Source organism: Arvicola amphibius, chromosome 7, assembly GCF_903992535.2.
Source record: "Arvicola amphibius chromosome 7, mArvAmp1.2, whole genome shotgun sequence".
Lineage (NCBI taxonomy): Eukaryota > Metazoa > Chordata > Mammalia > Rodentia > Cricetidae > Arvicola > Arvicola amphibius.
Genome location: NC_052053.1, coordinates 95,624,219 through 95,646,467, shown reverse-complemented (window position 1 = coordinate 95,646,467; position 22,249 = coordinate 95,624,219). Strand labels below are relative to the sequence as shown.

Below are 22,249 nucleotides of genomic sequence, written 5' to 3'. Positions count from 1 at the left end.
AGTCTGACCTCCAGGGACCTAGGACATCCCAACTTTAATTACATGAACCTGAAAACTTGGGATCAATTTTATAGAACAGTATTTTAAAATACTTCCCTCCTAAGAACTCCAAGTTTGGTTTAAAAGCATATATTTTGTTATGCTTTTAAATAAACGTTATTAAGTAAAATGGGGCTTCTTTTTAAATTCTCTCTTTCCTTCTAGGGATGGCTCTGATGGTTCCCACAGAATAAAGACTCTGCTACATGATACAGAAGATGCCTCCAATTGTAGACTCCTGTCTCATCCAGTCCTGATTTCAACACTACCATGAGATCCTGCTGCTATCAACTATATGAAGATGGCCATTCTGTCTTCGACCTCGCAGCCTGTATCCATTCTGAAACCTGGTATCTTCTCCATCCTGAATATTCTTCCTTGCTTTTCAAGGGTCAACCTGATCATCCCCTCCTTGGTGAACTCTTTCAAAACCTTACAGTTCAGTGGTCCTTAAACTTTCACATAAACCAGAATACCCTTCATGTTGGTTCCTACCCTGAGACTCTTTGCTGGTGAAGTCTGAGACTCTCCATGTCCAATGAGTCAGCAAGTATAAGGCTAGTGCCCCATCAAGAGCACCCGTGTCTCATTACGCATAACACATAGGACTATGAACCTTAGACACATTCATCCTTTGCACATGATCCATTATGCACTCCCACTCAAGACTGTGAGATTCTCAAAGACGAGGACAAATCTTATTCACACCTCTGCTTCTCAGCCTCAGTACTTAGGCAGCATTCAGTGTATAGGCAACAAACTTGGGGATAGATAGATGAGTGAATGGATGGATAGATGGATGTATGCACGCATGGATGTATGAATAGATGGATGTATGCATGCATGGATGTATGGATAGATGGATGTATGCATGCATGGATGTATGGATAGATGGATGTATGCACGCATGGGTGTATGAATAGATGGATGTATGCATGCATGGATATATGGGTGGATAGATGGATGTATGCATGCATAGATGTATGGATAGATGGATGTATGCATGCATGGATGTATGAATAGATGGATGCATGCATGCATGGATGTATGGATAGATGGATGTATGCATGCATAGATGTATGGATAGACGGATGCATGCATGGATGTATGGATAGATGGATGTATGCATCTATGGATGTATGGGTAGACAGATGGGTGGATGAGTGAGTGGGTTGGGGTGGATGGGTAGGTGTATGGGTGGATGCATGGATGGATGGATGCATGACTGGGTGGATAGGTAGATAGGTAGATGAGTGGGTGGATGGATGGGTAGGTGGGTAGGTAGATGGATGATGGGTGGGTGGGTGGGCAGATAGATGCATGGATGGATGGTTTGTTGGATGGTTAGATGCACTGATGGATGGATTCAATAAATGGATGAATGAACAACACAGATTTATTTACATCATTTTTATGCTTAAATCCTAAACTTTGATCTCATCACTACTCCCAAAAGTGTCCTGAAAACATCTTTAGTAGATTCCAGTTGCACAAAGAAAGTAAATGGAATTTTAAAGATTTTAAAAATTGTGGGCCTGGGTTGTTGAAATTTTGAATGTTAATCTTGATTACTCTAAAAAAAAAATCACAGCAGAGAGTAACTGAATCTCATTGACACTCAGAGTCCTGATCAAACCACCCCTCCTTTTATTCATGTACACCCACAGCTATATGTTGGCATAACTACATACAGATGAATGTGGTAAGAGAAACTAATGGAAAAAAAGACCCTAGCCTCATCCCGGGGCAGAGAGAGAGCATGCATAGATGTATGGATAGACGGATGCATGCATGGATGTATGGATAGATGGATGTATAGAGGAGAAAGACCCATCAGAAAGGTCATTTCTCCCAGAGGGAGGTCTAAGCTCCAAGCCTCCCTAGATACTCATCTGTTAATGAGGTAGAGACCCTCAAGCACAGAGCAAAGGAGGCAAATCTATAGGGAAGAAACCCAGAAATGAACACTCAGGAGAAAATGAGAGAGAGTAGAAGAGGAAGAAAGGTGGGGATGCATCCTCTGGGAGGAGCAGGGGGACAGCAGGGGATGCGTCCTCTGGGAGGAGCAGGAGGACAGCAGGGGTGCCAGGTGACTGCTAAGTTGGCAGCTCAGGGTAGCAAGGGCTGGGGAAGGGAAGGTCACTGCTGACTCCAGCTGGCCACTTTGTCCTTTCAGTTAAAAAGTTGCAGATATGGGGATGAGCTTGGGCTCTGCTGAGGACACAGCTGAAGGGGATGCAGCAAAGGACAGGTGCAGTACCAAAGTCAAAAGGTCCCAATGGCTGCAGGTGTGTAAGCCAGCTGCCTGTGGCCCTGCATATTTATGTATTTGTGGGGCTCTTTTTCTATGACATCAGCCTGGGTATCATCCCACGGCTCTACTAAAGGGAATGTCAGCATTTCCACTTGCCAGCATCCAGACTTTCTCCTGGGGGAGCCACAGATTACCCTGCCCAGATTGAGCTCTTCTGTCTCCCTCCCTCGATCTGGAGGTCTGGCTGAGAGAGGACCAGGGAGCTGAGCCCTTAGGATGCTGCTGAGCTGTCACATTCAGTTCACCACACAGCCCTGGTGGCATTTAGGGGCAGTGTGGATGGGAGCCCACTCCAAGCCCCAAACAGTGAGAGCAGCTAATGACTGGGTATTAATGATGCCAGCAATTAGTGCTCACAGGAAAATGGCGGGGGCCTGCTCACCAGGGGCATGTGGGAGGAAATAGAGCGCACATTCGGAGCAGCAAACGAATCAATACAGTAGTGTGTGTGGCCCACAGAAGTCAGGGCAACCAGCTACCGCTGGGTTTATCCAGAGAGACTAGGGTTAGGGGCTTATCTGCTCTGCCAACTTCCCTGTGGGTGAAATTAGGGCTGGGCACAGAGTTTGCAGAGACAAAGTTGTGAGAAGTACACCTCAAAGAGAAAATGGGTGTTTCTGGGGTTTCTGGAACTGTCTTTGTCTGAAGAGGGCCTAGATCAGCCCACATATGGCTGGTCTTCTCTGGTCTGTCAAATGATGCTTTGTGAAGAAGTCCATGTCTCATCACCAGGGTGAGAAAGGAAAAAAGATGGAGGGGGAACTGGAGCCCACAGATGATGGAGACAAGCGTGAGACATATCTCCATGTAAAGAAAGGAAAGGCGCAGTTTCTTTCCTAAGCAAGTCCATCCATGTGATCTCCCTGGTATGATACCTAAGGAGGACGCAGATGTCACTGATAATTTCACATTTAAAAACCTGGCAGAAAGAGCAAAGAATGTCAGTGCTGATCACAGAAGTCTACTTGGACAAGACCTCAGGAATGGCTGGGGAGGAGCGTCTCCTTCCGCTTACTGTTGTTTCCAGAACTTTGCACATGTACACACGAGTGTGCAAAGCCACCACTCACTGTGGACACTAAAGAAGTGAGGGGAAACACAACAGAAAGGAAGCCATCAAAATGCTATAAAGTAGGATGGGCCTGTACACAGAAGCAAATGGCCAGACATTGAGGAAACGCAAGAGCTAGGCTAGCACTGGAGGGGTGAGAAAGAAAGCTAACAGACATGCTGGAGAGAGAACAAATCACTAATCTGTGCTTTCCAGATAGCACCTAAAGCCAAAGATCATTTCCAGCCTCTTCCTGGTAGGACGCGACAGCTCCCTGTGACTTTCTAGACACTTAGACCAGAGAAGGTAAAGAGGAGAGAAAGGGAAATGGCACTGTCAGCTGCCTCAATAGACAGGTCTTCTTCCCTGACAGAAAAGGAGAGCTCTCCCAAAGGGCAGGCAGAAAGCAGGCTGTCATAGAGACTCAGGATCTGGTGCGGAAAGAGAGAAGTCACCCTCCTCCTCCAGCCCTGCTTCCCAGAGTCTGCCCAGATGGCAACAGGAGGTGAGAAAGCAAGGGTCTGTCACATTAAAAGATCGAACCCTCAACGCTGAAAACAAATTCATGTCACAGGATACATTTTCCCCAATTCCTAGTTCCTATATTGAGGCTTAACCTCTAGTACTTTGGCATTTGGCTCTACTGAAGATAGAGATAAAGAAGTAATCAAAGTGCTGGAGAGATGGCTCAGTGGTTAAGGGAGTGCACTGTTCTTGTTCGGTTTCCAGAGCTTACATAGGGTGGCCCGCAACTACCAGTAACTCCAGCTTAAGGGACCTGATGCCCTCTTCTGGCCTCCACAGGCACTGCACTCATGTGCACATAACCACATACAGACACATATATACATGTGATTTAAAGTGAAAATAAATCTTTTGAAGAAGGAGGAGGAGGAGAAGGAGGAGGAGAAGTAGTAAATGAAGAGGTGACGTTTGTTAAATGAGGCTATTGGAGAAGCTGGGGAGACAGCTCAACTGGTAAGTGGTTGTCATGAAGACACAGGGACCTGAGTTTAGACTGTGCCCCAGCACCCATACAAAAAGATGGAAAAAGCTGCACGCACCTATAATCCCAGAGCTGGGGAGGCAGAGACAGGCGATCCTGGAGGTCTCCACAGCCAGTCTTGCCAAATCAATGAATTTCATGTTCAGTGAGAGACTTGGTCTCAAAAAGCAAAGTGAAAGCCAACTGAGATTAATGTAAGTGTGAAAGACAGACGGACACACAGACGCACAGACAGACACACAAACTCGCATGCATGCACACAGGCGCATACACACCACACAATGCAGCCATTAGGGCAGGCAGGTCCTGATCCAGTCTGCCTGACGACTTTATAAGAAGAACCCATGTGCATGGAGAGAAAAGGGCAGAGCTGCCAGAGGACAGCCATTTGCAAACCAAGGAGAGGGATTTCTAGAAGCCAACATTGACAACGCCTTGACCTTGGCTTCTCAAGTCCCCAGAACCGTGAGGAACTAATTGCTGTAGTTTAAGACTTCTGGTCTGAGGTATTTTGCTGTGCCAGCCACAGCACACCGATAGAGAAGGCAACATGACCAGTGAACATGGGACACTGGCCTGGAAGAGCCACACACAAACCTAAACAAAGGTCTTGGCCAGGGAATGCCCATGGTTTCAGACAGATGGTAAAAGTGTCCATCTGGCATTTGTCCCACAAGCTGAGATACTCAACTACACAAGAGTCATCTTTAAATTTAGAATCTGGCTGTTTTTAAAAGGCAGAGTCTTTGTTCACTTTGAGAATGTATACCAGGGCTGGAGCATTAGTACTAAAAGCACTCGCTGCCCTTCCAGAGGATCCAGAGTCGATACCTCTTGCTCACATGGAGGCTCACAACCCCGTCACTTCAGTTGCAGGGGACCTGACACAGTCTTGTGACCTCAGCAGGCACTGCATGTATGTGCATATGTACCACATGCACATACATGTAGGCAAAATGCTCATATACATGAAATAATAAACCAAATCTAAATGAAAAAAGTTTTAAATTATCTACCAACAAATTGTATAAACAAAGCAAAAGCCCACATCATATGTCCACAAATACCTCTCCCTCCAGTGATCTTAGTATGACCCAGATCTTGAAGCAAGCTCAACAGATTCCATGACCACATCCTGTTTGGGGGCTTTTGTCATTTCAGAAACCATAAAGGATGGGAGAGAGTCAGTCTAAGAGTGAAGGCCCAGCCCCCTTTTCATTTCTAATTCATAACTGCAAGTTGAGGAAGGAGAGAAAGAATAGAAACAAATCTGCAGGATCGCTTTGAGTCTTCAGAGCCAACTGTCATCCCAAGTGACATATCCATCCAGATGGCAGGAGAGCCCCATACCCAAAGTAGTGACCCATACAGGAAAACCATAGCAATCAACCAGCAACCGTCAGTCGCTCCCAACAGCTGTGAGAGGCCCTTCTGAAGCTGAGGGAAATGATGGGCAGGTCTGGCCTGCGACAGTGACCAGGTGAGGTCACTCCCCTTCTGCCGGACACCTACGTCCCACCTCTGTCTGGAGACAAGGCTGATCACATGCATTCAAACCTGCTTACTCTTTGCCCAGCTCAGCCATAGGAGTGGTGGCTGGCTGAGCTGAGGGGTTCCTTTACTGCAGAACACCAAGGCCCATCAGCTGTTGCTGCCAGGAGCCACCAGAGTACAAAGAAAAGAACTGCTCCCCACAACACCTGCCCCATCCCCCACTCCCCAACCTTACAAGCGGGGACTCACGTCTGTGGTTCTCGTTTCTGTGGTTGGGTGGGGACCGCGTGTCCTGGTCTTGGGCTTCATCGCCCTCCTCGCTGGCCAGGTGAGTGTGAGCATAGTGGTAGCTGAGTCCCGGTCGGTTCTTGTAGCGCTTGCCACAGACTAGAGAGGAAGAAGGAAGAAATGATGGGCAATGTCAGCAACTTCTGCGGTCACTCTCTCACACTTCGAGGTAACAGTCCCCAGCTGTCCACATCGGAGCTAGGTTTCCCCTTAAAAGTACCTCCCACCCTCAGACCCACACCACTGTAACCACGGGGCTCGTGTATGCAAAAGAGGTATAAGAACACAGACACTGTATACTCTATCATTCTACCTGAGAGACACTGGGTAAGTGAATGAACTACTCTGTGTCTCCGTTGCTTTGGAGACAAAATGGGAATGATAGCCCTATGAGCTCATTAACCATGCACAGAACAGAGTCCTTAGGCGAGCACTGTTTGACTGTGTGTTTGTTACAGTGTTAGGTATGCTAGGCAAGTGGTCCAGCACTGAGCCCTACTCCCGGCCTTAAACAAGATACTTTAAATGGTACTGAGCATACGGAAAGGAAGATTATCATCAGAACTTTGCAACTTCACTGGAAGCCTATGCAGTCCAATGTCTTAGGTCACCAATGAGGTCAGTGAGACCCAGCAGCACTAAGTGACGTACGTGGAACACATCGGTAGAATAGCTGCCAGAAACCAGGTCTGCTGGATTCCTCTGCAGAGCCTCATCTGCTGCTCTGCGGTTAATTCTGCACGAAGTAGCAAACTTTCCATGTATCACCCTCTGATTTATGCCAGGAGAATGTGCTCTACTCACACCACAAACACAATGGGACTGAGGCATCCCAGTGGCTGTAGTAGCCAAGAGCTTGTGACCTCAATGCTCCAATTAGCCTCTGGCACCCCAGACCTGTCTCGAATGAGATGGCTTGAGACAAAAGGCAACTAGTAACATTAACATGGCATCTTAGAGGCAAGAATAAAGGGGGTGACTCCGTACCCTGGATGCTCAGGATTTAGAAAGCAAAAGGCAGGCAAAGTGACCCTCGGCCAGACCACCAGCCATGCCTTCCCACACTCAGCCCAGACCTCAGCCTTAGAGGGATAGGATTGCCAAGAACAGAGGCTTCAGGGTCTTCAAATGACCATCCTCCTCTTTCTCCAACATATCCATTTTCCTTTCTCTCCAAATGCTCATCCTCCTCTCCACCCAAATTTCCATCTTCCTCTCGCTCTAAATGCCCATTCTCCTCCCCTAAATGCCACCCTCCTCTCCCCCCAAATACTCATCTTCCTCTCCCCCCAAATGCCCATCTTCCTCTCCCCTGCAAATGCCCATCCTTTTCCCCCTCCCAGCAGGCCAAGCCTGGCAGACTATGCTGGAGCACCGGGGGGTAGGTTGGTTCTGAGGGACTCTCCCTTCTCCCAGATCACCAGAGAGCATAAATTCTTTATAGAGAGGAAGAACAAGACTTCAGCATCAGACCTGAGTTCCAATCCCAGTTTCAGGTGTCCCAATTCAGTGGCTGTGACCTTGTCTCTAAGAAGATACCACCATATGGACTTCTCACAACTTATCTTTTTCTATCAGATTCTCTCGGGCTTGGTTTAAAAAAAAAAGCACCATCTCTTCTCTCTCTTAAGTAAACTACTTCTAAGGAGCATAATTCATTTTTGAGTAATAGCCAGGACAATAGCTATTGGAAGCTAATGGAAGAATCGGGCATCTCTTATTTTTATGAAGTTGGATCTAGGATTTCACTGTTTTGAATGACGTTATAGCTAATTTTTAGCCTTTATTAAATTGAAGCAGTTCCTATTATTCCTGTCTTAGAGTCTTATTATAAAAGCATTTTATCGACTGCCCTTTAAGTATCTCTAATACATGGCTTTTCTTTGGTTTGTGGATATGGTGAATTAGGTTGGCTTCCTAGTATTTCTTATTATTGAACCATTCTTGCATTCCTAGAACATGCTCCAATTGGCCAGAGTGTATTATTTGTTTGATATAGTTCCGGATTCAACTTGATAATATTGCATCTGAACTCAGACTAATAGAGCTATAATTTTTGAACTATCTTTATCAGGGTTCAATTTTACCGTTATGTCAACTTTCAAAAATGAATGGGCAGGTTTTTCTCTGTGAAACTGGACAAAGACTCCTAATCTCTCTGTGCCTGTTCTCTAGAAATGAAGATAGTAATACTTTGGAGGTTAATTGAAAGATTATAAATAATATTTGTAAGGAATCTCACCCAGATAACATAATAGATGTTCAGTAAATGGTAGCTATTGTACAAGAGACACCAGTCTTGTTTATCACATCTTAAGGGTAAAACCTCCCCAAGAGAAACTTTGATCTCTCCTACCACACTGCAGAATCTGGCAATTGGTTGGATTTCCTTGATGAGTGTTTGAAATTCAAGCTGGTGACCTAATCACTATAAATTCATGCTCTCTCTCTCTCTCTCTCTCTCTCTCTCTCTCTCTCTCTCTCTCTCTCTCTCGCTTGCTCTCGCTCTCTCTCGCGCGCGCGCTCTCTCTCATTTTTTCTCTCTGTCTCTCTCTCACGTGCACACACAAAACAAACTAAAATGGTGCCTTGCATCTCAATTCCATGTGACTTAGGAAGCAGGACATAAAGAGGCCCCTGAGGTACACTCTCTGCCTGCTTGTGGCTTTTCCATTTAACCTTTTAAATGATCTGAGGTCAATAAGTAACAAATTACAGGGTCATTGAATATGAATCCACTTAGACACCAAACACACTGCTGTTGAGGGATGCATGTCTATTCAAGGATTCAAGGAAGAACTGCTTTCAGTATTTGCACAAGCGGTCTGGTAGCTCTGCAGATCAGTCATGATCCCAAGTGAGCCATTTATGCAATGCAGGGTCAGCCATTGCTTTTCTTCTTAATCATAAAACTCCAAGATCTTAACAGTTACTTACACTAACTGCCCACTAATATCATTCCCACTAATGCTCTAGAGGCCTGTTCAGGCTCCAGGGATGAGAACTCACTGCGCTTCAAAGCAGTTACCCCTCCCTGGACTTCTTGAGTTACGATCCTGTCTACACCTGCCACCTTCCCTTCAGGGTGGCTTCCAATCGACCTGTCTGCCATCCCCCGCTCCACCTCATCAGCTGCCATGCACCTTCTACAAAACATATTTGTTGAGTCACTGGTGTGGACATTGGAGCGCTTGTGGGAGAGACAAGAGCCAGGAGCAGAGGCAAGCCTGCATCTATCCACACTAATCTCATACTAATGACTCTTAAAACCTACAAAGCTAAACCCAAGCGAGACCATCCATTTCCTCCCCTAGCACGTAGAGAGTGATACTTTGAAGAACAAGTTCTTTTGCTAGAACACAGATTCTCAGCATGTGGTTCCCGGGGCAGCAGCGCCGCCAGTATCACCTGGGAACGTATTACAGAAACAAATTCTCTGGTAGCACCCCACCCGCTGAATCAAGCAATCAGGGGGCACCCAGCCAGGGAACCCACATTATCCTGGAACTCACTAAAGCTTGAGAAGACCTAGGCCTGACTCTAACTTGGTCTACCTACCCTCCCAGTGTGTGGGTGTGGGGTGGAGGCCACCTTGAAACATGACTGGCTGCTGGAAGTTCCAGATCCAGGGAATTCAAAAAGGTGTCCTGGAAGCCAGACACCTTCCTAAAGTGCCTCAGGAAGGAGCCTCATCCCGTATGGCTCACTTGAACAGTGTGCTTCCTTCATCACTAGACCCTCACATTCAATAACACATTTATTAAATGTTAACATACATTAGATGGTGGCACCAAAGAGGATGAAGATAAAGGGGCCCGCATCCCTCTCCTCCAAATAGTTCCCAGTCTAGCAGAAGGTCTGTGCCTATAGCGGAGAGACTGAGCGGCTGGCTGTATGAGCAGGCACGGTAGAGAAGGGGAGCTGAGCCGGGCATCAGATGGCTTGAGTTGGGGGAGGTGGCTTCCTGAAGTGAGAATCCCTTGATAGGAGAGTATGAGATGAGCAAGACCTCCCCTGGGGCTCCCCAGCACATCCACACAACACCTCAGAGGTACTGCGAGCCATTTGAGAAAGCTGCAGCAAAGAATAGGGGTGGCGGTTGAGGGAGCTAATACTAAAGGCCTCTGGGCTTGACTCCATCCTGACAATGAGGGACCAGGGGAGGACTTTGCCCAGAGGGTCATCTTAATCGGGCTCCCCTGTTAGCACACTGCTTACAAGATGAATTTGAAGAAGGCAGGACACTATTTGCCTGGCTGATGGATGGGCGAAAAAGATATGGCCTTATAGGTAGAAATGAGTTATGGGGAGAGGGGTTTGAGATAGAATCTTGTAGAAGGGGATATAAGAACACAACGAAGTGTCAGCTAACACGGCTGTCTCTGATGTGCAGTGCCCAGCCTGGCCTTATCTGGCACCAGGTCCTGCTCCTTCTCAGCCTCCCTGCTTATTCAAGCAGTTTTCTTCTCACCACAGAGCCTTCAAGCATGTTCGTCCCTCTACCTAGCCTACCCCCCACCCCCAGTTTGCCCAATGAGCATCTAATCATCCTTCAGCTCTTAGTTCTAATGCCCTTCCCCAGGGAGGTCCTGCCAATCATCAGGACCCCGGGGTTCACCTTCCTGGGACTAATCCACATCAATCCTACAGGCAGCCAGTGAGACAGACCCTGTCCGTTCACACAGGTTACATCTGCAGTGGCCAGCATGGGGTCTGCCTGTGACAGGCACTGGGATGTCAGCTTAGAGGGGTAATGAAGACTCCCAGATTCCTGGCGTGGATGAGTTGTTAGAAGGATATAGGAGAAAAGCCAAATTAAAGAGAGAGAGAAAAAAAGAGAGGGGGAAGGGAGGGAGGGAGGGAGGGAGGGAGGGAGGGAGGGAGGGAAGAAGGAAGGAAGGAAGGAAGGAAGGAAGGAAGGAAGGAAGGAAGGAAGGAAGGAAAATGAGTTCGGCCTGCGGTACTTTAATTCTCATGGAAAGAGACATGACTGGCTATAGGCACAGTGGCACTGGAAGTTATGGTGTTATGACACACCAAGAGAAACTGTGGAGAGGAAGATTCCCTTTTAAAATTGTTAAAGACTCACATGAGAGCCACAAGAATATCACATGGGGGGGGCACGTTCAGAAGCAGCAGCATCAAGGCCCCCAGCCTCAGCTCCTGCCTTCAGTCCCCAAGTGCCCCTCACAAGCCGGGACTCTGAATGTAACAAGCAAACATGCTCATGGCAGCGCACACCCCCATTGTGGTGACTTGAACAAGCAGTGCCCCCACCATAGCATTTGAACACTTGGTCCCCAGTGGGTGACACTATCTGGGAGGCTTAGAAGGTGTGGCCTTGCTGGAGGAAGTATGTCAATGCGGGGTGGGCTTCCAAGTTTAAGAACTTCAGGCCATTTCAAGCTTACTCTTTCTGCTTCCTACTTGGGGCTTAAGATATGAGTTCTCACCTGCTACTACTGCCCTGCCTGCTACCCTGGTTCCCTATTATGATGGACTCTTAACCCTGGAACTGTAAGCCTAAATAAACCCTTGCTATTCTGTCAGTTTCCTTGGCCATGGTGTTAAATGACAGCAACAGAAAAGTAACTAATTCACTCATCTTAAAGGTGAGTAGAACTCAGGCTTAGAGGCAGGGGCACTGAGTAAGGCCAAAAGGGATGGAGAATGGGGTAGGGGAAACCATTGCGTATGACCCTCAGGGGGCCACCACAGCATGAAAATAATCCATGACCTCCTAGAGGATGAGATGATGCTGCGGGTCACTGGTATGCTCCAGGAAATAGGGAATAGCAAAAGGCTAATAGATTACTAATAGATCACTCCTTCCAGGAGAAGGTAGGGCAGCTGGTGGAAGAAGGAGATACCAGGATGAGGAGGGGGTGTCCTGATTTATCAGGTAGGTCTCTGAGCAGGCCACAGGCTGCAAGGAGGCAGCAGGAGGTGCAGTAGTTTGAAAGAGAGAATTAGGAGGACCTGGAGTTAATGGAGCTCCAAACAAAGCTGCTAAGGCTAAGACTTAGTCTTTCAGATGACATCATCACGGGGTGAGAGAGGAAGCCCTGACTCCGTGATTTATTCTGATGGAGCCGCGATGGAATCAGAGGGCGAGGTTTCGATGGGTAGGAGCGCTTTAGAAACCCTGCTGGGATTGCCCAGACAGGCTGGAGAGGACGCCCTCTGACCTTTAACTCTACTTTCCAGTCGTCACTCCAAACACCAGGGGCCAACTTCATAGACAATTGATCTGGGTGCTGGGTTTCATGGTCTGTGGCCGCCATCTTGAAACACTTACTAGAGACTCCTTCAAGGGTCCCTCATTGTTGTATCAGTGCGTGCATACATGTGCATACATGTGCCCTAAATGGCCTGGAGCTTACTATAGGGCAGGCTAGACTGCCAGTGAGCCCCAGGAACACCTGTCTCTAGATGCCAAGTGCTGAGATTGCCAAGCACTCCCTACCACACCTAACACTGTAGATGGATTCCATAAATTAAACCCAGGCCCTTATACTTGCAAAACAAGCAGTTTACCAGCTGAGCTCTTTCCGGACCCTCTGGATCTTATCTTGCACTGGAAATCTGGGAGGGGAGATGTCGGAATAAGTGACTCCAACTGAAAGCTTTAAATCCACCCGGGTGAACCTAGGCCCCAAGCAGTCGAGAGTGGGTTCCCAGAAGTCTGCCTAGGGCACCTCACTGGCCACTATTCCAGTGTAATCAGCTGCTCTGGCCCTAGCCAGCTCTGTCATGGGGTGAGGGGCTACAGTGACGTCCAAATGGTCCACGTCTAAATTGAGTGGGTTCAAACTCCCACGGAAACCGTCGGCTGCCTGATCTAGCCTAAGCTGCTAAGCCTCTCCACATTGGCATGTTCCTCTCTGAAATGGGGCCCACTGCGACAGCACACCTACCTCACCAGAAGGAGAAAGAGGCAAGAGAGCGATTTAAAAGAGGATCCTGCCCATGGTAAGTCTCAGTTCTCATCAGCTGCCATCATCCCCCCACTGCCATCAAAGGGGCTCAGCAAAGACAATAAACCCCAAAAGGGAGAGAGCTAGCCGTTTCTCCTCTGAAGTCTGGGCTAATGGTGTACAGTGGAAAAGAAGGTGAAGAGAAAAAAAACATTCTGAAAGGAAAGTATCGGCACCATCTGCTCCCCTTTTATCAAGTCAGCAATCCCGCTCTGGAAGGAGCTGTCGCACGCAGGGAATCAGACTAAGCCCCAAGACTGCTGAAGCATGCAGAGAGGGCTGAACCCCCATCTTCTCACTATAGTCTCCCTCCCCCGGGGCCCACTCCTCTGCGTCATGCACCTCTGCAGCCCTCACCCCTGGGACCAGTCCGCCCCATCTGCGCACAGCCTAAGGTCCTTCTTTTCACCTTGGCAAGCAAGCACCTGGATTTTGTGTTCCTGGCACCGTGCATGTGGAGAGCAATGGCCGTGACAAGGGAAGTCCAGCTTGCCTCCCTCTCTCTCCTTCCCCCTGGGGCGGATCCATCTGTCAAGCTGCAGAAATAGCTTTGCCCACATTCCCGGTCCAGAGCTGGGCTCTCCACATGGGACCTCCAGGCTAGAGTTACAGCATGCCATCAGTGCTGTCCCAGAGCAGGGACGGCACGTCCCCTATCCCCCTTAGTCCTACTCCAATCACTGGCTGGGGCTGGGGTGGGGGGGAGTGTGGGGAAGGGGGGGGGTTGGCAGTTTGTGTGAACAAAGCCGGTTGCAGCAGACAGCAGAATCCTTCCTGCCGGGGAGAAGCGGCTGCCTTCCCTACTGATAACTTAATGACTCTGGCACATTTTCATCAGCCCAACTTGGAGCACGCAGTGGGTATCTGAGCCAGTGGTTCCCAGAGACTGAAAGCAGCGACTGAAAGCAATTACAGAGTGAGTGTCCGAGAGACAAAGCCTAGGCCTTGGGAGCCACAAGCCGCGTCACATTCCCAGCGTCTGCCCGTGGCACAGACACACAGCCCCTTCTCTCTGTAGCTCAACTCCTTCAGCTGGGACACAAATCACAGCACCCAGCGTTTGCTCGAGGGCATTGTAACTACAGACAAGCAGGCCGCCCCCAGTCCCTACCCAGAATCTTACCCCAGTCACAAGGCCCGAATCCCGTTCTTCAGGAGAGGCCCTGAGTCTGGAGAAAGACACGTGACTCCCCGAATGGCAAGCCCAGGATTCAAACTGTGGTTTATCTGCCTTTGGAGAATATGGCTGGAAGATGTTCCGTGTATTTTCTGCTTGTCACTCCTGTCCCCAGCTTCCCCAGAGCGTGAGGCTGACCTCCCTATCTTGCTTCTCTCAGGGGCCCTCATTCTACATCTGGCAATTTGCCAGGAAGAAGCAGCTGCAGGAGGATGGAGGCTGAGAAGGGTAAGGTAGGGCCTGTGCCCTGCTCTGCTGTGGTCCCAATGGGCCCTTCATAATCCTGATGTCATCATAGTCTCTCCCGCTCAACGCTTCAGAGTGGCGCCCACAGCCCACAGGGCCTCACACATACCATTTGGTCAGAAGGACCATGTGCTGCCAGGCCGCTCGGTGGACATTTGAAGCTCCACACACCGTCCCAGCATCCCGTTCTCCTCTCTGCAGTACCATCTGGAGGTGGAGGAAAGCCCACATCCAGTTCCCCAGGTGGGGAGCATCCACAATAAACCGAGACTGGGGCCAACACCCAGGAGAGATGCTGCTCAGCCATGTACTCTCAGGGGGCAGCCTTGCTCAGCCCTAAGGACCACTTGAAATAGCTAGGTGTTCCCAGGGATTCAAAATGAGAGAAGTACAAGATTATCCCTGAGCTGTTTGCACCTGTAGCTGTGTAAGTGGCAAGGAATCCTCTGGCCAGGCCAAGGCTCCCACACTGGGGGTGGATCTCCAAGGCTGGATTCCAGATGAGCCGGTTGCCTCCGGGAACCCTGGGATCCAGCTCCAACTCTTTTGCACACCCTCTATATATCTTGGACAAACCCCACTATGAAAATACCAAAGCCAGGCCAGATTCCCTCTAAGTCCTCACCGCTCTAGCTCCTCCTGGTTCTGTTTCCTCTGGGCCTTGAAAGGTCTAGGTGCCCCCTCAGGCATGACAGAAAAATGATATATGCCCCTAGCCACAACATCCGCCCAGGGCCTGCCGACTCCCTTCTCCCCACCTACCCCGCGCGAGGCCAGCAGCTGCATTCCTGTGATGTCATTTGTTCTTTCAAACCACCCATGATGCTTATTTTAAACTTAATTCTCTGGATAGGATCACAGGAGCTGGGGGAGTGGTAGGTTGTAACATCCTGACATTTTGTGTGTGTGTGGTGCTCTTCTGCTTTTTGCTATTGTTTTATTTTCTTTTTGTGTAGTTTGTTTTTTGGTTTGGGTTTTTTTTTTTTTTCAACAAGGTCTCATGTAACATAGGCTGGCCTTGAACTCACTATGTAGCCAAGGGTAGCCTTGAACTCCTTGTTTTCTTGAATTCACCTCTCAAGTACTAGGATCACAGGCACATACACCATCACACCCAACTAACACCCTGACTTTTTACAGACACCAGTCTCAAGGCCTGGTACTGCCTTTTATCTTATGTGTCCAGACCCAGGATCTGCTGCCCAGCAAGCCCAGTGGTAACTCAAGGACCGCTGTTGGGCTTATTCTAGGAATTTATTAGATGTGAATGTGGCTCCCAGTTAATAACAGGAAGAAGAGATAGAAGCTGCAAGTCTTTCATTTCCAGAATACTGTGTGTCTTGTTCCTGAGCACCCGGAAGAGAGGTGCAGACAGACCACAAGCCAAGCCGTGAAGTTTCCTGTCCTCCTGAGAACCATGGCAACAGAATGCTAGCAATTTGCTGTGTGACCTGGGGCAAGTGACTTCCCCCAAGCCTCAGTTTTCTTGTCTGTAAAATGGAAGTGAGAAGTTTGTAGACCACAGAGACAGGGTGAGACCCGTGTCGGCACAAGATCACAAAGGGCAGAGTGCAGGGGATCTGGAACACAGGCCATTTTTGCCAGTTCATTCCATTTTACAAACTGCTTTCGTAGACCTGACAACTTCAATACCTAGTGCCCAGATCACAGCCAGGGGGTCCCCTGGGATGCGGAGTGCCTTTGTCAGTTTGTACAAAGAAAATAAACATTTATTGACAATATCCATGAAGCAGGCAATAGGCTAATGTTTTTACATATTCTCTTACTGAGCCTTCCTAGAAACTCTAGCATGTATATCCGTATTATCACTTGACAAATAAATCAAGGTTCGAAGATGCTTTGGGATGTGCCCAAGATCATGGCTAGGAAATGACAAGGCAGGGGCTCAGATCCTGGCCTCTTGATTTTAAGACCATCTTCTCTCAACCATTGTGCCTTACAAGGTGGTGTTTGAGGCTAGTGAAGTTCATGCTAGCATGTTTTTAATTAGCTTAAAAAGTAAAATATAATTCGATTATAGAAAAGTCATTGAAATAATAAATACAATGGTCAACATTCTGGGGAGAGTAAACAGAGAAAAGTCAAGGGAGGGAGCCCGTTATCATGGTGGCAGCTCCTACTCACTTGGAGGCCTGTGGGTGCTTCCCTCTGGAGACCTCTGTCCACGTGCTAGGCCTGGACTACAACCTGACAGATTTGGCACTAGGAGCAGAGCAGACTTATTCGTGAATCCTAAAGCACCTTGTGGGACTACTATCACTTTTAGGGAAACCAAAGTCCACTGCTTCTGTTAAGACTTCCTGCCTGGATAGTGGAGAGGGTGCCTGAACAGGCCATCTCCTATAATCAGATTGGTGATCACCCTAATTGTCATCAAAGAGCCTTCATCCAGAAACGAATAGAAACAAATGCAGAGACCCACAGTCAGGCACTGGGCAAAGACCCAGGAATCCTGTTGAAGAGAGGGAGGAAGGATTGTAGACTCAGGGGTGTCAAGACCATCCCAAGGGAACCCACAGAAACAACTAACCTGGCTCATAGGAGTTCAGACTCCGGACCAATGGCTATGGAGCCCACATAGGACCAACCTAGGCCTTCTACATATGTGTAACAGTCTGTAGCATGGTCTATTTATGGTTCACCTGGCAATGGGATTGGGACCTGTCCCTAACATCTGAACTGGTTTTCAGGAACCTATTCCTCATACTGGGTTGCCTCACCCAGCCTCAATACAAAGGGAGGAGCTTAGTCGTTTCTCAACTTGATATCCCATGCCTTGTTAGCATCCATGGGAGGCCTGCCCCTTTCTGAACCGAAGCAGAGGCGAGGTGAATGGGAGGGCTGCGGCGGTGGGGGGGGGGCGGGGGTGCAGCGGAATGGAACAGAAGAAGAGGAGGGAAGGGAAACTGTGGTCAGGATGTAAAATAAATGAAAGCATTAACTAATAAAGAGAGAAAAGAAAGACTTCCTGCATGGGCCTCTTGCCGCTCCCCCAGCTTTCAAGGCCAAGTTCCATCACTCTCCAAATGTCCTTCCTTCCCCTTTCAGAATGTTCCAGTTAAGCCTCCTTTGGGGTCTCAGATACCCAAACCCAAGATGCCAGGAGTCATCAGTACCTCTCTCTCTACTCTTAAAGACCCTTCATACTCTCTGCCACAGCCAGGTTCTGTGGGGTTTCCTCATTGTCTCCTCCCTTTCCCGTGTGTGTGTGTGTGTGTGTGTGTGTGTGTGTGTGTGTGTGTACCAGAGGACAACCTCTATCATCATTCCTCAAGTCCCATCCATTTATTTGGGAGACGGGTCTCTCAATGGCCGGGACATTGCTAAGCAGGCTAGGCTTACTGGCCAGCAAGACCCAGGGATCTGTCTGTCTCTGACTCTCCTAGGGTTCAAGCTTGGGGCACCACGCCCAGCTTTTGTCATGTGGTCTCTGGGGATCAGACTCAGGTCCTTGTGTTTTCCAGGAAAGTGCTTTACCAACTGAGCCATCCCACCACGGCTGTGCATTTTCTGTCAGAAGGCCCTGCCTTGTTTGCCTCATTCGTTTCGTTATCGCTTTCAACACCATCCAGGCTTCCATCTTCTTCATGATTGGGAAGATATCCCAGCCTGGGCTTCAGGGATCTCACCTAAATAATCCTATAGATTAACCTTTCTAGACATGTCCCCAGGTTGACAATGCAATCTTCTCCAGACAAGTCTAGACTGGTGTCTCATAAGACTCTCCTGCTGCAGACACTTGTCACACTGCCGCACACTCTGTTCTGGACAAGGTAGTCATCGCTGTTCCTAGCGTGTTCCTTTCTCCAGCCATTCATCAAGGGTTTAGGAATACCACTGTGCTAGGGATATGGTGCCAGTGGCCTATGACATTGGCCCTTGTCCCCAGATGGTATAATGTCTAGCCTGGAAAGACAAACGGGCAAACTGTGACCACACAGTTTGAAAGGGAGCTTCGTGGGAGGCATACTCAGTGTCCCCGCAGAAAGCATCCATGACGGTGGATGGCAGATGGTGGACGAGATCCACAGCCATTGAGTTTCACCTCCCCGGTTATCCCCTGTGTGACCCTGGGAGTTATTACACTGTCCAGTGCCCATGGGCATCTTCTCCCCAGTCTTCATCTAGAAGATGGGGATGACCACAAACACATTTCTATCTCATGACCCTGCTGAAGGAACAAAAAAGCTCATATAGAGGAAACCCATAGAACATTCCAAACCCATAACCTAAGTCGGAAACCTTTATTATCATGACCTCTCTCCACACCGGTACATAAGCTTTCCTATCCCTGGAGACAGGAATCTGTTCACCCTGTGCTTGTTTACATCTGACTGGCCTCAGGATGTGTCCTCTGACCACACCCCACCACGCACGTAATACTCCTCTGGCCCCTAGAGCACCTAGTGTCTGCTCAACTAAATCCTTCCTTGTACGACAAGCCTGGTCTCCCCAGGTATACTAAGAAAGAGGGAATTAAGGTGGAAGAAATATTTCTTCAGCCATACTGTGTGCAAACCTTTTATATATATGTCATCACAGTTGTTAGGTGCCCTTCCTACCGCACACAGAGGACACGACACCCAAAACAAGCCATCTTCTCCAAGTCCTAGACAGAAAGTGGGAGAGCCTCAGCATGGCTTCAAACATCTCCTTCCGGTCAGGGTAATGTCCTTCCCCAGCTCTCTCACCTGACACAGGCCACACACACACCGAGACTAGCACCAGGCCCTTTGACCTCACAGCTCTGCTTTGAGGAAATAATAAAGCATTCTACAAAGACTGGGCCCATTAACATTTGATCATGGATGGAGGAGGAGCATGTAGGGACCCACCCCTCCCTATGGAGCGACACTAACGGGGAATCATTTTCTTTAGCGGTATGGGCCTGGAAGGTGCCCATACTCTTATAGTGACTCCTTCCCAGAGGCCAGGTAGGCAACCCTAATTAAACTCATTGGTCAGCAAACATAAATAAAAATGAGTAAATGATACGGAAGAAGAAGAGAGGTTAGTTGAAAGGAGAGAATGGATCCGTGGGAGTGGGAAGGGGGACAAGAGAGGGTAATAGGAGATGGGCACGATCAAAATATATTCTATTCCCTTGTGAAAAGCGCCATAATGAAACCATCATTGTGTGTAGCTAATATCTGCTAAGAAAAGAGACAAAGGTGTGTGACGAAATAGCTGCAATGTTGCCAACAGTGAACACATTCTAAACCATGCACTTAACAAGTTGACAACTGACCGCACACACCAGAACCGGCATAAGCTGTGGGATGTCCTCGTTGAGGAATACTATGTAGCCCTAGGATTGCTGCCATAGAAACACATGTGTTGACACAGACAGATATCATTCACTTGTACTGGTGAGAGGAAGGCAAGAGGACAATTGGGGAGGGAAGAAACAAATCACAGCGAATCCTACAAAACCTGCAGACTTCGTCCCTTTTGGGACTAAGGTGACAACGGCTTCACCTTCCCCTTCCTGACTTACCTGCAGCCCCTGCTTTCCCTGCACAGATACTATTTCCATAGGAAAAAGGTTACTTGCAGAAGTGAAAGGAACCACTTATCACCATGGATAGAAAGGTTCCTGTGGATAAGAAGGCAATTCCAGAGGGCACAGGTGGCTACAGTGGCATGCTCAGAGGAGCGGATGGGAGGACATCTGAGGGCAGGGAAGCCAGGGCCAAGCTGCAGGGCAGAGAAAACAGAGGCAGGCAAGGTGCTGGGTAGGCATCAAAGAGAAACTTCCCCACCCTGCCTCTGGCCAGCCCTGCAGGGACACTGGCACCTATGTCCAGGACACAACGGCATTTGCATATTTAAACAGGCCCGTCTTTTGTGAGAACAAATACATTCCATCACCAGTGATCAATCCCTCCCACAGGCCCTGCTCCACAAATCAAGTTTCTGGAGCACCGAGCCTCCTCTGCCACCCCCTCATACACACACATCCAAGGATCTGCAAGATAACAGCCAGAGACAACTGAGTGATGGGCCAGCCACTGCAGAAGGGCAGCAAGCCTGAAGGCCAAGTTATTGGCTTTTTTTTTTTTTTTTTTTTTTTTTTGCCACGGTTTAAAGCACATAACACATGAGCCTCAGAGAATGCAGGCCTCTGTGCCTTCCAAAGGAAACTTTAATAAGACAGAAATAGTCGTCTGCCTCTCCCTGCTACCCACAGGGTTAAATGAAACCACAGTGATCTGAAGGGAGCTGAGGGGAAAGAAGATTTCCTGGGACCCCTATGGCTGCCCACCCACCCCCCAGTCACCCATCCCACAGTCCCCTGGTGTCCCACAATACGATCCTCCTTTCTGTTCCTGGCATCTGGTCTGGGCAGATGGCCTCACTAGGAAGCTGCTGTGTGGGAGGAAAGAAGGCCACAGTGCAGGGTGCCGATCAGGGAGGCCCAGAGCTCTGAGAGACCACAAGGAGGAAATGCCACTGTCACTCACAGAACTGAACAGAGACCCACTTCACCCTAGTTCCTTCTCCCTCTGGAATAAACACAGTGGAAAACAGATGTTCAGAGCGGGCAGAGACCCCCAGATCTTACTCTGACATGGTTGCACCCCATTACGGTTTGAATGGGAAAGGCTCCCTCCAGCCAGCCCTGACTCACGGAACACTTGGTCCCCAGGCTGGTGATACTGTTTGGGGTAAATGTGGACCCTTTACAACAAAGTGGGTCATGGGGCAGCAGATCTGGTAAGTTGCAGCTTGGCACTGTGGCCACCCACAGTGCCACCCACAGATCTGCTATAATGTGAGCAAGCAGACTCCTATGCCTGCTGCCACAGCCTTGAGACAACATGAACTTTATCATGCTCTGCCTGCCATGATGAACTGACTATATGCTTCCAAAGCAGGAGCCGAAGAAAATCCTTGTAAGGAGGTGGATACCTCCAGCTGGGTCTGTAGGAGAGATCACCCTGCGGTGTGGACATTAGAAAGTCGCAGGCCATATCTATAGGGACAAAGAGCCCACTAACAGAGAATTGGTGCTGAGCGGACCTTCTAGCTGTGTCAGTACCAAGTGTGACCCAGAGGTGAGTCATACTCAGATGTGTCACTAACATCCACTAATATTCTAGTGTGGTGTGATTTTAATAGATTGACATTTAAAAGCCTAGGAATCACGTACTCTATTCAGTTACAATTATTGCCTGACTGATGCATGTTTATTAACTAACTTCTAAAACATTTTCCCCCTCAGCGTTTGGGAGAACTCCCTGGTAGGAGGACGCTCTAAACCAGACCTAGACTAAACCAGACCTAGACTGTGCCGGTTCTAGAGCTTAAGGAAGTAGGGTCCGTGTCTTGGGGTTACTGTTGATCAGTTGTGTGACCTGGGGAAAGTCCCTTCACCTCTCTGAGCCTTCAGTTTCTTCACAGAAAAGTGAAGCCAGCTGTCTCTGTGGTTCAAGCTTACTGTGGGAGGGGGTAGGGGGGCAGTCTTTACAAAACTCCAGGCACGCTTCCCTGTGAGCTATAGACACACACTAACAAGACTGAGAAAAAGTTCCCTGTGTCCAGCAAGAACACAGGGACTTTCTTGTTCCTCCCAGAACGCCTCCCATGTGCAGACTGAGTGTTCTGCGTCACCATCATCTTCTTCTCGGTCCTG

General features: G+C 48.7%; 1 protein-coding gene across 9 annotated transcripts in view; it reads right to left on the bottom strand.

The window, feature by feature from the left end:
- The window catches only part of Dpf3 (double PHD fingers 3), a 279,713-nt gene that overhangs the window by 72,508 nt on the left and 184,956 nt on the right, over positions 1 to 22,249 (bottom strand). For all 9 annotated transcript variants that reach the window (XM_038336423.1, XM_038336418.1, XM_038336425.1 and 6 more), the window contains one exon: positions 6,154 to 6,291. In XM_038336423.1, coding sequence (XP_038192351.1) covers positions 6,154 to 6,291 — 138 coding nt within the window. The remainder of the gene's footprint in view (positions 1 to 6,153; positions 6,292 to 22,249) is intronic.